The following is a 13992-nucleotide window of genomic DNA, read 5'->3' on the forward strand; positions in this document are numbered from 1 at the left end:
GAAGATCGAAAACCCTCACCTGTCACCGCTCAATCTCCATGCATGAAGGTAGAGTGAATGCATGTTTGAGTGCCGGACCCTGCCCTGTTGTCGCAACAGGAGATCCTCCTGAAGGGGCAGACTGACGAGAGGGCAGATGCTTATGCAGAGGAGTTTAGTGTACCACACTCTTCATGTCCAATCTGCAGCCACTAGCATGACTTGAGTCCAGTCAGTCCTAATCTTCTTAAGAATGCAAAACACGTATGGTATCAGCAGAAAAGCTCACACCTGTGCCGAATTCTACCTGAACCAAAATGCACCTCCAATCGAGAGCCACTTTGGAAACACCTACGCTGACACTGCACGTACTTGGTAGTGGCAAACAGATCGAGCCACTTGTGCCACCTCTGGATGTAGTCACCATTCATGATCCTCAAGACATCAATGGCTGAGTTTGCCCAGACTGGCATTCAATGAGTCCGGCAGATAGTGCACAACCAGGAAAATGTCCTAGTGCTCCAGCAAAGCCCAAAGCGACAGAGCCTCCTGACAGGGTCTACAATCTCCACCTAGCCCAGTTTTTTGCAATACTACATAGCGGTAGTGTTGTCCGTGAACATCTGAACCAAGCTTTCCCTTGCTGGACGGGAGCGAGGCGTTTAGTGCCAAGCGGAGAGCTCTCAGCTCCAAAATATTGACATGGAGCTTAGAGTCTACCAGAGACCAGATTTCTTTGACCTCCACCTCTTCCAGGCAACCACGCTACCCAGAAGTCATGCATCAGTCACCATTGTCAGCTTTGGGTGGAAAACAGAGTGTCTGCCATTGACCCAATCACAGTCTGTCAGCCACCACTGCAAGTTTTTTGCAATCTCCTTCATAATCTGGCCCAGGTTGGAGATTCCCCCGGTGTTGTGCCCACTGCAGAGCCTGCATATGCCATCTGGCGTGCTTCATCAGCAAGATGTAGGAGGCCATCAGACCCAGCAGCCTCAGGGTCAGTTTCACTGAATTCCAGGATTGAGGCTGAAATATCTGGTTCATAGCCCGAATATCTCACTCTCTGCTCTGGATGGTAAGTAAGCCCGAAACTACACTGTATCCAGAATGGTGCTGATGAACGGGAAAGTCTGAGGAGGAGTCAGGTGCGACTTCAGCATGTTGATAGTAAACCCCAGCGAGTGTAAAATGTTCACTGTAGTCTGGAGGTGGATGACAACTGCGTTGGGAGAGCCAACCTTCTGCAGCCAGTCATCCAGACAGGGGAAGACTGGGGCCCCGAAGAACTGTTGCAACCACCGCCATCACTTTTATGAACACCCGAGGGCACTGATGAGGCAGAAGGGGAGCACACCATACTGAAATGCTCATGGCCCAACATGAATTGCAGGTGATGCCTGCGAGACTGCAGGCCGGGGATCTGGAAGTATGATCTAGAATGGGACGAAGGACTCCGCACATTTTCTGCACCAGGGTGTGGCAGGAATAGCAACCTCAGCCTACTTTTGGAGCAAGCATCCTATCAATGGCTTAAACAGAGCATGCATTTCCTGACGGAGCATGGAGAGATGGTCTTTCTTCAGCCGTTCTGGTGATGGTGGCAAAGGTGGAGGACTTTCTACGAACTGAAGGGCATAACAAGCACAATTTGCAGCAACTACTTGTTGGTGGTCGTGTTGCTCCATTGGGACAGGTGGTGCCGGACAGTGCTGTCAAAAGTATAACAGTGCGGGCGGAGGGCTTGCTAACGTGCCTTGGAGAATGCAGAAGCTGGAGGGGCAGAGTATTTAACAGCATGCCGAGTAGGACATCTGTGTCCTTTTCTGGGATTTCCAACTGGGCCACGAAAAGGCTGGACAGCCTGCTGGATTGGACGCAAGGCCGGGATTACAGGTGTCCATAGGTGCCCTGCCTGCAAAAGGGGTGAAAGGACTTGAATTGTGAGTGGGAAGCAAGGAACAGGCCCAGAGACCTAGCAGTGGGTTGACTTTCAAGAGCAGCTCAAGCGCCGTATGGCCTGTCGCCAAACAAGCAGGAGCCATAGAATGGGGTGTCAGTGAGTGAGACTTTGATATCCCTCAAAAATCCAGTAGGCCATTACCAGATCAACGGAGTGCCAACATAGAGGCGATGGCCCTGTTAAAGAAGTGCATGATGTCCAGTCCACACCTGGTGGCAAACTTCACTGCAGCCGACCGTCCACCAAGGCATGGTTAAGGATGATGCAGACCTCTTCAGTAAGCATTGGTAGCAGCTGTGCAATGGAGTCCTTAGAGCCGGGGAATATAAGCCCAAGAGGGGTGCTGTGTTCAATAACCAAAAGGCGGAGCTGGCAGAAGAGAAAAATTTTCCAAAAGTATCCAGCCTCTTGTACTCCCTATCTGGTGGTGTTTGAAGGGAACTTGTTTGGGTTGACCCTACCTGTGGAAGCTTGAACCACCAGACTAGACTCTCCTAGGAGAAATGCTGAGAGAAGTCTAGACCTCCTGAGATTAGGGGGTGGGGGAGGGGGGGGGAACAACAACCAATCATGCAGTGCATGGGAGGCCCGTGCAGGGTTCAGTCAAGGCCCCCGGAAGGAGGTCTGTGAAGGCCTCATTAAAGAAAAGACTCTGCATAGCTCACCTGTGGGTGAAGCACCCTCAGTCAAGACATTGGTATGGAGCTCTGCTGCCCTGCACATCACAATGGCAAAAGATGCACCTTGCAACCAAGGCCTGGAGTGAAAAGCATACCAGAGTATGGGGAGATGTCCAGGCCGCTGGCCTCACCTCGTACCGGTTTTCATCCTGGTCAGACTCTCCCTCAAAAGTGACATACCGTTTTTCCTCATCACCCAGGCTGGGTCAAACAGCCAAGCCAAAGGCTGGAACTGTCAGACAGTGCTGGTGTCCAAGTCGAGCAGCATTAAGGAGGCGCAGAATCCGAGAAAAATAGGTATGGGTTCATCATCCAGTGGCACCAGTGGTTTCAGGTTCAATGCCAGAGGGACTGGAGCCCGAGGTAGGTATATGCACCTGTGGCGCCATCAAGCTGGATGCCGGGGCATGTCGCGACTCAGTGGGGCCTGAAGGCGTGCCAGACGGAGTCAGTGGCCCGAAGATGGAGTTGAAAAATTCTTTGAACTGGTTGAACATCACTCCGGGGAACTCTGGGTAGAAAAGAAAGGGCCTGGATACCAGCTCAGCAGGTGTAGTGCAGGTGTGAGGCCGTGAAGCACAATGGATGGGGAAGCTGAATGTTTCAACCTTTTTGGAGTTACCCGATTTGGAAAAAAGTCTTGGAGCTTGAAGATGATATTCTGTGGGAACGGCTCCTAGAACGGCCCCAAGATCTAGCTCGAAAACTGTGTGGAGTCACCTTCTTCCGTGCAGATAGAAGATCAACCAATCTCGCCTCGCCTTGGGGTGACGCAGGCCTTGGGGTCATGCCCTGACCCCAAGCGCCAGAGGAATACCCAGTGGGGATAAGACACAGACATCCGTCTTTGACATTTCCCGCAAGGTTTATACCCTAAGGGCAGGGGACATGTTCCAAGCACACTGAGCAACTGTTCAAAAATAGTTAAGAATCGAAAGTGTGTGTCAAAAAATGACAGAGGTAGCTCTCCAGATGCGCACTGTTGATGCGGGAAGAACAGAACTGATGTCAGCACACTGGGGTGGCACAAATGTGGGCACTGAGATGTCACTTCCAACATGGATGCAAAGCCAATTAATGACAACTATCGGCGTGCAGGGGTACTGCTCAAGATTTTCTGGATCCAGTTTGATGCCTGGGGAACATTCTAAAGGCAAGGAACCTGCTGTTATAAGTCTATCAGAAATCTGGTCCAGGTAACTCAGCCTGATTTACCCAACTCGCTAGCCACTGCAGCTGTATACAAATGTTTGAGATTTGTGGCTTTTATCCATGCTCAGCGAGTGGCTCTGTGCTTGTTTAAAGTGACTTATTGCCCCACTCCGGATTTTGGAATTCTCTCCCTCTTTCCATCAAATCCAGCCCTTCCCTCCTGAATTTCAGAAAATCACTCAAAACTCACCTCTTCCCACCCCTTGGTTAAAAACATCGTCACTCACGCTTCCCTCTCACTCACTCTGTCTTAAAGCGCCATGAAGCCTTTGGTGTTAGCGCGCTCTATAAAATGCACTTAACATAACATAACATACATAAAACAGTAAAAAATGTAACATCTGCAAGAAGCCTGAAGGTAGGACTACTGTGATATTTGCAAAATACTACTCTACTTCACGTCCTGATACTGAAAGTGTGGGTCGCCTTTAAAGGCTATGCCTCCTTGCAGCATTTGCATGGCTATAACAACTAATGTGTTGAGCTCCCTGTGGTGCTTTAATGCCTGGGGATCTTTCAAGGCTAAAAAATTAGCGGTATTTCTATTATGTGACGTCTATTGGAATAAAAATACATCACAATGCTAACCGTGAAGACCTCTAGTAAAAGTGCCTGAGTAACAGTGCCTAAAACACAAAAATGCATGTGCTAGGGTGAAAGTAAGGGGTCTAGTATTTATAAGCAAAGGAAACCATGAACAGAGTAAATATTTTCATAAAGCTATATCAAACAAAATAATTGAGGGGGGTAGGAGGGAGTTAAAAGATGGCTATGTTTTGTTTCAAATTAGATAGCACCTGAATTCAAAGTTTAGTTTAAAATGGTAGGATAAATTCAAGCAGGAATAAATAAACGTGAGAGACCACAGAGTTGTAATTGTACCTAAATGTAGTTGTCTAGTGTAAGATGTCTGATAAGAGGAACGGCTTAAATAGTCCACAGGAGTTCCTGTGGTTGGATTCTCGTGGTCAAAGAACTTGGCTTGTGTCCAGGGTCTAGGAATAAGAGGTGGTGCAATGTACCCATTCAAGTGCATATTGGCCCCTCATTCCACTCAGTCAGACACTCAACGTGGCAGACATCATTTGTTTCAATGTGTGTCTGTTACAGTGAGTGCTCCAGAGGCAGTCATATTGAGAATATACTCACTATTAAATTGTGTGTCCAATAAGTGTAGGTGGCTACAATTCAATTCAAGTGCAAGTCATCTGATCCTATGTGTTGCGTAGTGACTATGTGGGCGGAGGGATGGGGTGGGGGGGGGGGGCAGTAATATCTTTGAGAGGATGTACAACTCATCAAAATGAACAGAGCACATCTTGAGTTTGTAAAATACTTTGAAAATTCCCTCCAAGAAAATCAACCGACCCTGTGTAGTTTTAAAATCCTCAACATATAGGAAAGAAGATGCAAATTTGGCCTTGCTAGGTTTTGTGAGAAAAACATTAGGCAGTTTTAGGCTTAAACTGGCTTAAACATCAAAACACAGGTTCAGCATTTAAAGGGATTACCTACACAGACTGCACGTTTACTAGCTAGAGAGGCTGGCCACGCACTTTCAGAATGCTTGCTACCAATCTCTTAGGCAACTGGAGGGCTGGAAGCATTGCGAGAGAATAAGAGTCAAGTGAACACAGAATGGCAGTGGTGCAACCTGCAAGACACACAGCACGATAAAATGGACATGAGCCAAGAGGTTTAGCTGCCATGCAGAGAATGACCTCGATGTCATCCTGAGTGCTGGGCAGCATGCGACCGTCACACTCAAGCGGCGTGAAACTCACTTTTTCCATCGCAGGCTACTATTTTCACTTTGTCAACCTTGATGATCTCGGTGACTTCTCTAAACTCAACGTCATTCAGCACGAATGTCCACACGTTGTCACAAAATCGGTATGTGTTTAGCGACCCCTGTAAAAAGAATAAACAGTACAAATGAAAAGGAGTTATCGGCCAGCTCCTTGTTAAGTACACAGATATCAGGCCAGCATATTTTAGACACATTAACATGCATTTGAAGAATTAGAAATGTATGTTAGACGTTCTATGCATTGCCATTACGCCTCGTCTAAAAGCATTGGCTCAAACAAGGCACCCACATTGTGAGACGCGAGCAAGATGTACCCGCTTTATAGACCGGAATAAGTCCAAGAATTAATCGAGCAAGAAATCGGAACCTGCATTTGCAAACGTTTATTAGAGATCAGCGAAATGGAAAGAGGCTAGACTTTCAGATAAACTTCTACAGTCAGGGAAAGAACAGACGCCCAGCATCCGAATGACAACCGCTGCCTCGGACGCTGGGATCGGATGGAGGTAGTGGAGTAGCTGAAGCAATTAAAGGGTGTTGTGCCCGTCACTGCAGTCTCTGGAATGGGGAATGCGGTGGAGGCACGAGGCATCACATTGTAACAGGAGAGTCGCAGGGTGTGCTGGCGATCGCTTTTGGGAAATCGGAGTCTTCCCATTAGAGGCAGTCTTTGCACTTCATTCCACTGGCGACAACCTGGAACCAAAACCTGCTGTGTTCCCGATCCGCCGCAGCCGCGTGCACACGCACCACCGCGTGCACACGCACGGATTGCCTGGGCCAGAGTGAAGAAAACGGCCGACTGCGGTACTCGAAAGCCTGCCGTCCTCCCTGCGATCATTCTGGCACTGGGGGTTCTGCTTATTCTGTCTCCGATTCTGCAGAACGTCGGTGGAGGCCTTCCAGTAATGGCGGTAGGAACTAACAAGCAATGATGTAATTCAATGTGTCATACCCAGACATTTTAGGATCAGGCCAAGCTTGTTGAAGGAGCTGAACCAGTGGTTGGTTCATAAGAGTCACATAATTCGCCTATGTTTGCAGGAGAAGTTACAAAAGGAATTATATTGGTTATGTGAACTAGACATTATTGAACCCACTGAAACATCTGACTTGTCGGCGTCGATTGTCCTTGCCCAGAGTCTGAGATTGTGTGTGGGTCTGCAGGATTTCAATCATAGTATATGGGTAGATACTGAACTGCTGCCTATTGACAAGATGCTGTGTACTTTGAAGGGGGTTGGAGCATTTAAACCACCCTGAACATGTCGGCTACTCACCACCAGGTAGTTTTGACTGAAGAATCCAGACATCTCACTTCTTTCCAATTGATGTCTGGTGTACTCTACTTTTAAGATATTTTGATATTTGGGAGTATTTTGACGGAGCATGATGAAAGGTTAAGTGTAGTATTGTCCAGATTGAGAGAGAGGGGACTTGCGTTACGCTTTGACAAGTGCAGGTTTGAAGTAGATGGTGTGGATTATATCGTGGAGCCAAAATTGGAAGATTTTTAAAGTAATTGTGGATGCGCCGTCTCCTGTAAATAAGGAACAACTGGAGTCTTAGCTGGGTCTGATGGAGTACTATTCAAAGATTGTTTCCCATTTTGCTCCTCTGACAACAACCCTTAGGAGTCATCCAAAAAAAAAAAAAAAAAAAAAAAAAAAAAGTAAAAGGATGTGCTTATGCATGGAATGAGGAGCGCCACCATGCGGTTGAGGTGATCAAGGGAGACATTGCAGCTTCTATCCTGCGAAAAAGCTCAATCCTTGTGATGAAAATTTTATTGTCAGCCATGCCATCAATAAAAGTCCTGGTGAGGTGTTCATGCAGAAGAGAGGTGATGGTAGGGAGGAAGGAATTCCCTTTGCATTCAGGTCATTAAGGGATTTGGAATTAACTTACTCTACCATTGAAAAGGAGGACATGTCGTTGCGGTGGGCCACTCAACATTTTAGAACTTGTGTGGGGAGTCTTAATTGGGATAGCAGAAACCGTGGATTGATTTGTTCAGCACCAAAGGGGGGAGGAGAGGGCAGAAAGCGTCATCCCCAGAGTAGCCAAATGACAATACTGCTTGCAGAAATATAATTATCGTGTGGAGTACGACCCAGCAAGTGGTACGTGGTGGCAGATTATCGGTCTAGAATGCCGCTAGCTGGTGACAATGGTCGTGATGCAGGGGAGGATGAAATTGTAGTGTGCGAGACGATGTTTATTGGCGGTGTCTGATGGTGCCATCTCTGAGCCAGAATGGTGGGTGGCACTTGAGAATGATTTGGTGTTATCCCAGGTCAAAGGTTGGGTGGAGAGTGGGCGGCCAGATGGAAGGAAGGTGGATTCAGAGTGTATTAACTATGCGCATGTAGCCATGGAATTGACCTGTGTGGAAGGTTTGCTGCGCAGAATAGAACAATTAGAAGTACCTGCTAGTCTGTGGGAGAGGGTTCTTGTTTTGGCACATGAAGGGCATTTGGTAATTCGTGCAATGAAGCAGAGGATAATAGAGGATTTTTGGTGGCCAAGGTTGATAAAGCAACTGACTGTTTTGCGTTTTGTAGGTGATTGTGAGAGTTGTATTATGAGCGACAAGACCCAAGTTACCAATCCATTGCCAGTAACTCTGTGGAGACGGATATGGCACAATGATCCAAGTTATCTCTCGACAATTCTGGTCCCATTACGATGAAGGGGAAAGGTTCCAAGAATGCTTTAGTTCAGTTGAGCTATATGTCTAGGTGGCCTGAGGTTGCATTTATGAATAGTGTGGATATGAATGCTATGATCGAATTCTAGCAGACTATTTTGAATCGTGAAGGGTATCCCAATGAAATGGTGACTGATAACGGCACGCAATTGGTTTCAAATGAAATTAATATATTTTTTGATGTATGGCATTATTTACAAACAAACCTCATGATAGCCAGGAAGTAATGGACTGGTGGAATTATTTAATCGCACATTTGAGGATCAATTGCATGGCGTTGATCAACAAATTGAATTGGAAAAAATGTTGTGGGCCTTACGGAAAACATCTAACATGTCTCCGAGGCTAAAGCCTTTTGTTTAGTTTAGGGGACGTATCTTTGGAGACTTTGGAGCGGAGGGAACCAAGTTTGAGCCTCGGCGTCAATTCAGCATCCTGTGATCCTGGGCAAATCCCCTAATCTCCCTGTGCCTACCAAAAATGAATGTGTCCTTGTGTAACATAACTGGTGCTCATGTAAAGCGCTCCAATACCTTCAGGTTGAGATCGCACTATATAAATCTGCAAAAAAAAAAAAAAAATACTACTTGTGTGGTGTACCTGATCGATTTAAAGATGATGTAAATGTTCAGGGTGGGAAGAATATTACACGGTTTGGTGTACATTTTTCATTTAATATTTTTGTTATTTGAATTATGTGTAATTCTTAGATTTATTTTGTTGACATGTTTTCTCCATAATTTCAGTGTTAAAGGGGTGGGCTATGCTGTGCCTGTCACTGCATTCATTAGAATGTGGAATGCGGTCAAGGCACGAGGATTCCTGTTGCAACAGGAGATTTGCAGGAGGTGTTGGCAGCCGCTTTAAGGAGATACTTTAATAAACATACTCGCCACAAGCGGTGGTCTTTGCACTTCATTTCAAAGCGTTATTTCACAGCCATAGTACTACAGTAGGTTGTCGATGAGCATGACTAATGTAAGCAACTAACCAGGATGATAAGTATGCCGATGATTAAGTATCCCCCCATAGAGTCAGTAAACATTTTGTTTTCAGCGATGATTTTCTGTGGCTCGGATCAATTTGTTTAAAAGCTTGCTCTCCGCATTGCAATATTCCCAATATACAAGTCAAAAAGTGAATACCTCACAATAATGTCAAGTACAATTTAACAATAGATTTTTAGGATGTAATTGCCAATACACCATATCAATGCATTCCTACAACAACCGATCATTCAACAGAGCAGTAAATTAACTCAATACAACTGTTCCATAAATCATGTTTTAGAGAGACTTTATAATGACTTCTCCGTAAGCCATTATTACTAACATAACGTGCATCAATGGGAGTAGTAGTCATTTACAGAGGATGTATCGGGAATATTGCAATTTAGGAACTAAAATGGTGCAACCTTGCAACATAATTGATCAATCTCTTATTTAATGGAGTACCAGTAAACCAGATTTGGAGCAGGTCTCCATCAATCCTAAAGCATGGAACGGCCGCTGCTACACAAGAGCCTACTGCTCACTTCTTGAACTCTGCAAGAAGCTGCAGACCGGCTTGGAGTATTCTCACTAGACCCTAGGTGTGGCTAGACTCACCTGCTCAGCGCCAGGATACACTCTCGAGTGATAGTGCACTCTACAAAGCTTCTTAACATAACCTAGTTTCCATTCTTTTCAAAAGTAATGAATTGCTTCTTGCTAGCTTCCATATGATAGCATCTATTGTGTTATGCATTGATAGAAATTTAGGTCATCGCCCCTTATTTGTATACAGTGAACAATGTATTTTGCATATTTTTATGTATATTATTAGCTTTTTCGGTAGAGCATACTGTAGAATGTGTTTACTGTCTTATTTAATCGAGTACTGGAAAATAAATTGGCCCAAATGAAGGAGACTATCGTTACGAGTTCCGAAACATGGACAACTACAGATGCCATGGAGTATTGAATACATTAATTGTATTGATTTTAAACAGCGGATTGTGAGTAGTTTCACTGCAGTTAGCGTGCGATTTCCACTCATCTAAGATATTTGCTTATGTGATATACTGATTATGTGTAGAGAGAAAGAAAGAATGTATTTGTTCTTTGAAGATGAAACACCACAATTGTACCATGTTGTAGTGTGATTTCAATGTATGGATTAACAATTAAATATTTTTCATAGACTTTGTTTTAGCTTTTTTACCTTCAGTTTTTATATTGAAAAAGAGCAGGGTGGTGAAATACGATAATTTGTTGCCATGACAATTTCTTGTCCTTATTTAATAGGATCATTTGGTAAATACTTAGTAGCAAGACTATTAGTCACTTTTGTGATTTAAATACTTTGCACCAGTAGCTCTCGCTAGTGCAGGATCATACATTTTGCTCTCAGCTACACTACCAGTATATTGCAAACTCCCACTGGTGAGGAACCTAGTGGCTCAGACTTTCAAAGATGCACACAAGAAAGTATTTAAAAAAATGAAAATGCTTGACAGAAGTGTGGGAGGATCAGATGGCTTTATGTGCTACACAAGGGAGACGAGCAGCTGGCTATGCAGGCTTGGGAACAGGAGCGCCAGGGCGGCCAGAAGTGCACCTGGAAACTGTTGGGTCTGCACTAGGGAGCCTGGTTCCAAGGACAGGCAACCGACTGCACTGGTTTAGTCGTGAGGGGGGCAGCTAATACTGGTCTATATGGCCAATTCAACTTCCTGCTCCCGGAGTTAAACAGTACAGCTCGGGTGGTGCTTTGAGTGAAGTGCGCCTCTGATGAACACGCAGCACTAAACATGGGCACAGAGCACTTATTGTGCAGGAACCACTTTGGGCAGAGGAGTGGGTCTCATCAGGATTCGGCAGCGCTGCAAAGGGTACAGGGGAGGGGGTTTCATTAGCTCTGATGAAACTGTAGACGCTGCAGGCAAGAGTGGCCACAGCCATAAATGTAGTGCTCTTCACCAAACACCAGAAGGCTGCTGCCTGGGTCGGAGGATGGGGGTACAGATATGAGGCAACCAGAGGTCTAGATTTTCTTTCTATGACTGAACAAATGTAAACATCCCTGACATGGCGTGGGCTGGTCTAAAAACTGGAGACAATCAACCAATCCAATGCCTGGTGTGGGTTCACCTTAATTAGCCAATGACTAATTGCGAATATATAAGCCCTTTCTATATACATATATACACTGGCTGTATAGTGTGCACGTTTGCTGAATGAGCACTGACATGAGATCTGTGGCGAGAAAGCAAAAGAAAGCATTTTAATCCTTCAAACCATCTACAAGTGAGTACAAGAAACAAATTCTGAATGACTACATCAGAAACTCCATAGTAAATTAGGAATTCCAAATACTTTTAGAGCTCATGCCACTTCTTACAAGAAGACAATATTTGGGATACAATTATGAAATGTTTAACCACTTTTGGTAAATAGATTTCCACGGAATAAGCAGAGTTGGAACAACATTAGTGCTTGGCTCGAAGATAATGTATGACTTTTCATAGAACTCACGATGGGACCCAATAGGCTTACTGTTCAAAATAGGTACAGTTCATTTCAAAGCCACACACACGTGATTTTATAGTTTTGATCCCAGACAATATTTGAGGATGATGCTAGGCACGCTGGGGCAGCGCAGGAGAAAATGAGCTGCTGGAATAATAATTTATTTGCACTTAAATGTGGCAGAATAGCCCTGAAAATGAAAGGGAGCGAAGATTACAAAACACATTGCGTAGGTGATTTGTATTGTGAAAAATATCCCCAGTTCAATCAAAATGCACCACCGTGATTCACGGCTTGATCATTTTAAGTAGGGTTATAACTGTAGCTGGTATATATTTAGCACAATATTTTGCACACACTGGAATAAAAACTCAAATTGCGTGCCTTATGATGGGATAATTCTCATGTGATTGTTAATCCTATATGAGAACAATACATATTTATATAAGGGACTATCTGGAATGGCATTGTAGGCATAAACAAGGGACTGAAATGAGGCCCACATAGTTATAATTGGTTGACATTAATTGAAGAATTCCGCCTATCATTTTTTTGGTTTTGCTAAGTATGCCTGTGTTCAAGATACCATAGGACGCAAACTGCACCTCACTGAAGAGGCTCCAAAAAGCCTTAAATAGGTCTGTGGTCGCATGTGTCCCCATCTAGACTGGACCTTGTCTGTCAGTTTGGGCTGGACTTTTCCTATTGCAGCAGGACAAGACGGATATAAATATGATTGGTCTCTGCCTGAAGTGGCATAGACTGCCAACAGCCGCATTGTGACCTTAAGTGACTGATATTAATTCAAGTATTTTAAACATCACGTTTAGGTTTTCTAATAGTTCTTTTTTTACTAGTAACAGCAGCTGTCAGACTAATTGGTCAAGCAGAAGCCATCTTGGAAATAGGAATTCCCCTACTAAAAGCAACACATTCCAAGCAATACATAATTGATTACTTGAAGTTCGTGCTAAATAGGTATGCCCAATAAAACCATTTTTGTAATTGCATTTATATAGTGCTTACAGCCAGCCCTTGACAGGCGATAACACTGGTGTATAAAACGCAAAATGAAAAATACAAACATTCCAATATTAAAAAATAACACAAAAATTCATTTGGAAGCCTATTCAGATCACACTTCAAGAACTTATTTCTCGTGTAGCCGGTGCTACTTTTGTCCGACTGCCCAGGAACGTTTTCTTGTCCGCTTTTCAAGGGTTTTCTTTTCCTGTCCCAGCTCCTGAGTTCTCTTCACCGACGTGCAAGAACAGTACAGCAGAAGCTAGATTTCACTTCGCTATCATTAAATTATGCCATTTTATAAATGAATCAGAAACTATTTTCTTACAATGATATGGGGAAGCTTGGGAAAGCAAATTATCAAGACATGTCAGTTATTCTGGTATTGATGATGGGACCAAAGCAAAGGAAGGAAGTTTGCATTTATCTTGGGCTTCTTTTGGCAGTACATGTGCTTATATTCACGGAGGACTGTGGTCATGTCTTCTACTAATGGGACGATGTGGACTTGCTAACTAAACATTTTCATCAAAGTAATTCAATACTATAAGTAACCACAAAGTACCCTTTTTTATATACACACACAGTTTTATATAGCGCGAACTTGACCCGGTATCGGGTATCAGAGCGCTTTACATAGCAACAGTTGTGTTACATGAGGACGCATTCATTTTTGTTAGGCACGATACAGTTTGTTTGCAGTACAGGGCATCAAGCCTTTTCTACATAGCACAAAGGAGAATCCTTAGTGGGCTATGCAGACATGTCTAACCACACCTGGGCCACATTTCAAACTCAGAAGCTGCCATCCCCATTTTGGAATCTGTATTCACGGTCTTTAACACATTAATAACTGTTAGATAAGAGTGAGGATGGTCGATGGATACCCAAAGAAATGAAAGGCTACAAGAACCATTGTAGCTGAATTGTATTTTCTCCTACATTCCTATATCCATCCTCGAGGTTTGTGAAAAACTATACAGCATATAGAAATCTCATAACAGCCCCAAAGGAGATTCATTATCTCACTATGAAAACAGATGTACCAGGTTTAAGTCACCCTACATAAGTGAAAGGCTGAATCTTGTGTAGAATTAATGAGATCA

General features: G+C 44.3%; 1 protein-coding gene across 4 annotated transcripts in view; it reads right to left on the reverse strand.

Annotated features, from left to right (window-relative positions):
- The window catches only part of GTF2A2 (general transcription factor IIA subunit 2), a 347399-nt gene that overhangs the window by 204215 nt on the left and 129192 nt on the right, over positions 1-13992 (reverse strand). For all 4 annotated transcript variants that reach the window (XM_085643768.1, XM_085643769.1, XM_085643766.1 and 1 more), the window contains exon 4: positions 5619-5745. In XM_085643768.1, the coding sequence (XP_085499894.1) occupies positions 5619-5745 (127 nt within the window). The remainder of the gene's footprint in view (positions 1-5618; positions 5746-13992) is intronic.

The sequence above is a fragment of the Triturus cristatus genome, chromosome 3_1 (genome assembly GCF_964204655.1).
Source record: "Triturus cristatus chromosome 3_1, aTriCri1.1, whole genome shotgun sequence".
NCBI lineage: Eukaryota > Metazoa > Chordata > Amphibia > Caudata > Salamandridae > Triturus > Triturus cristatus.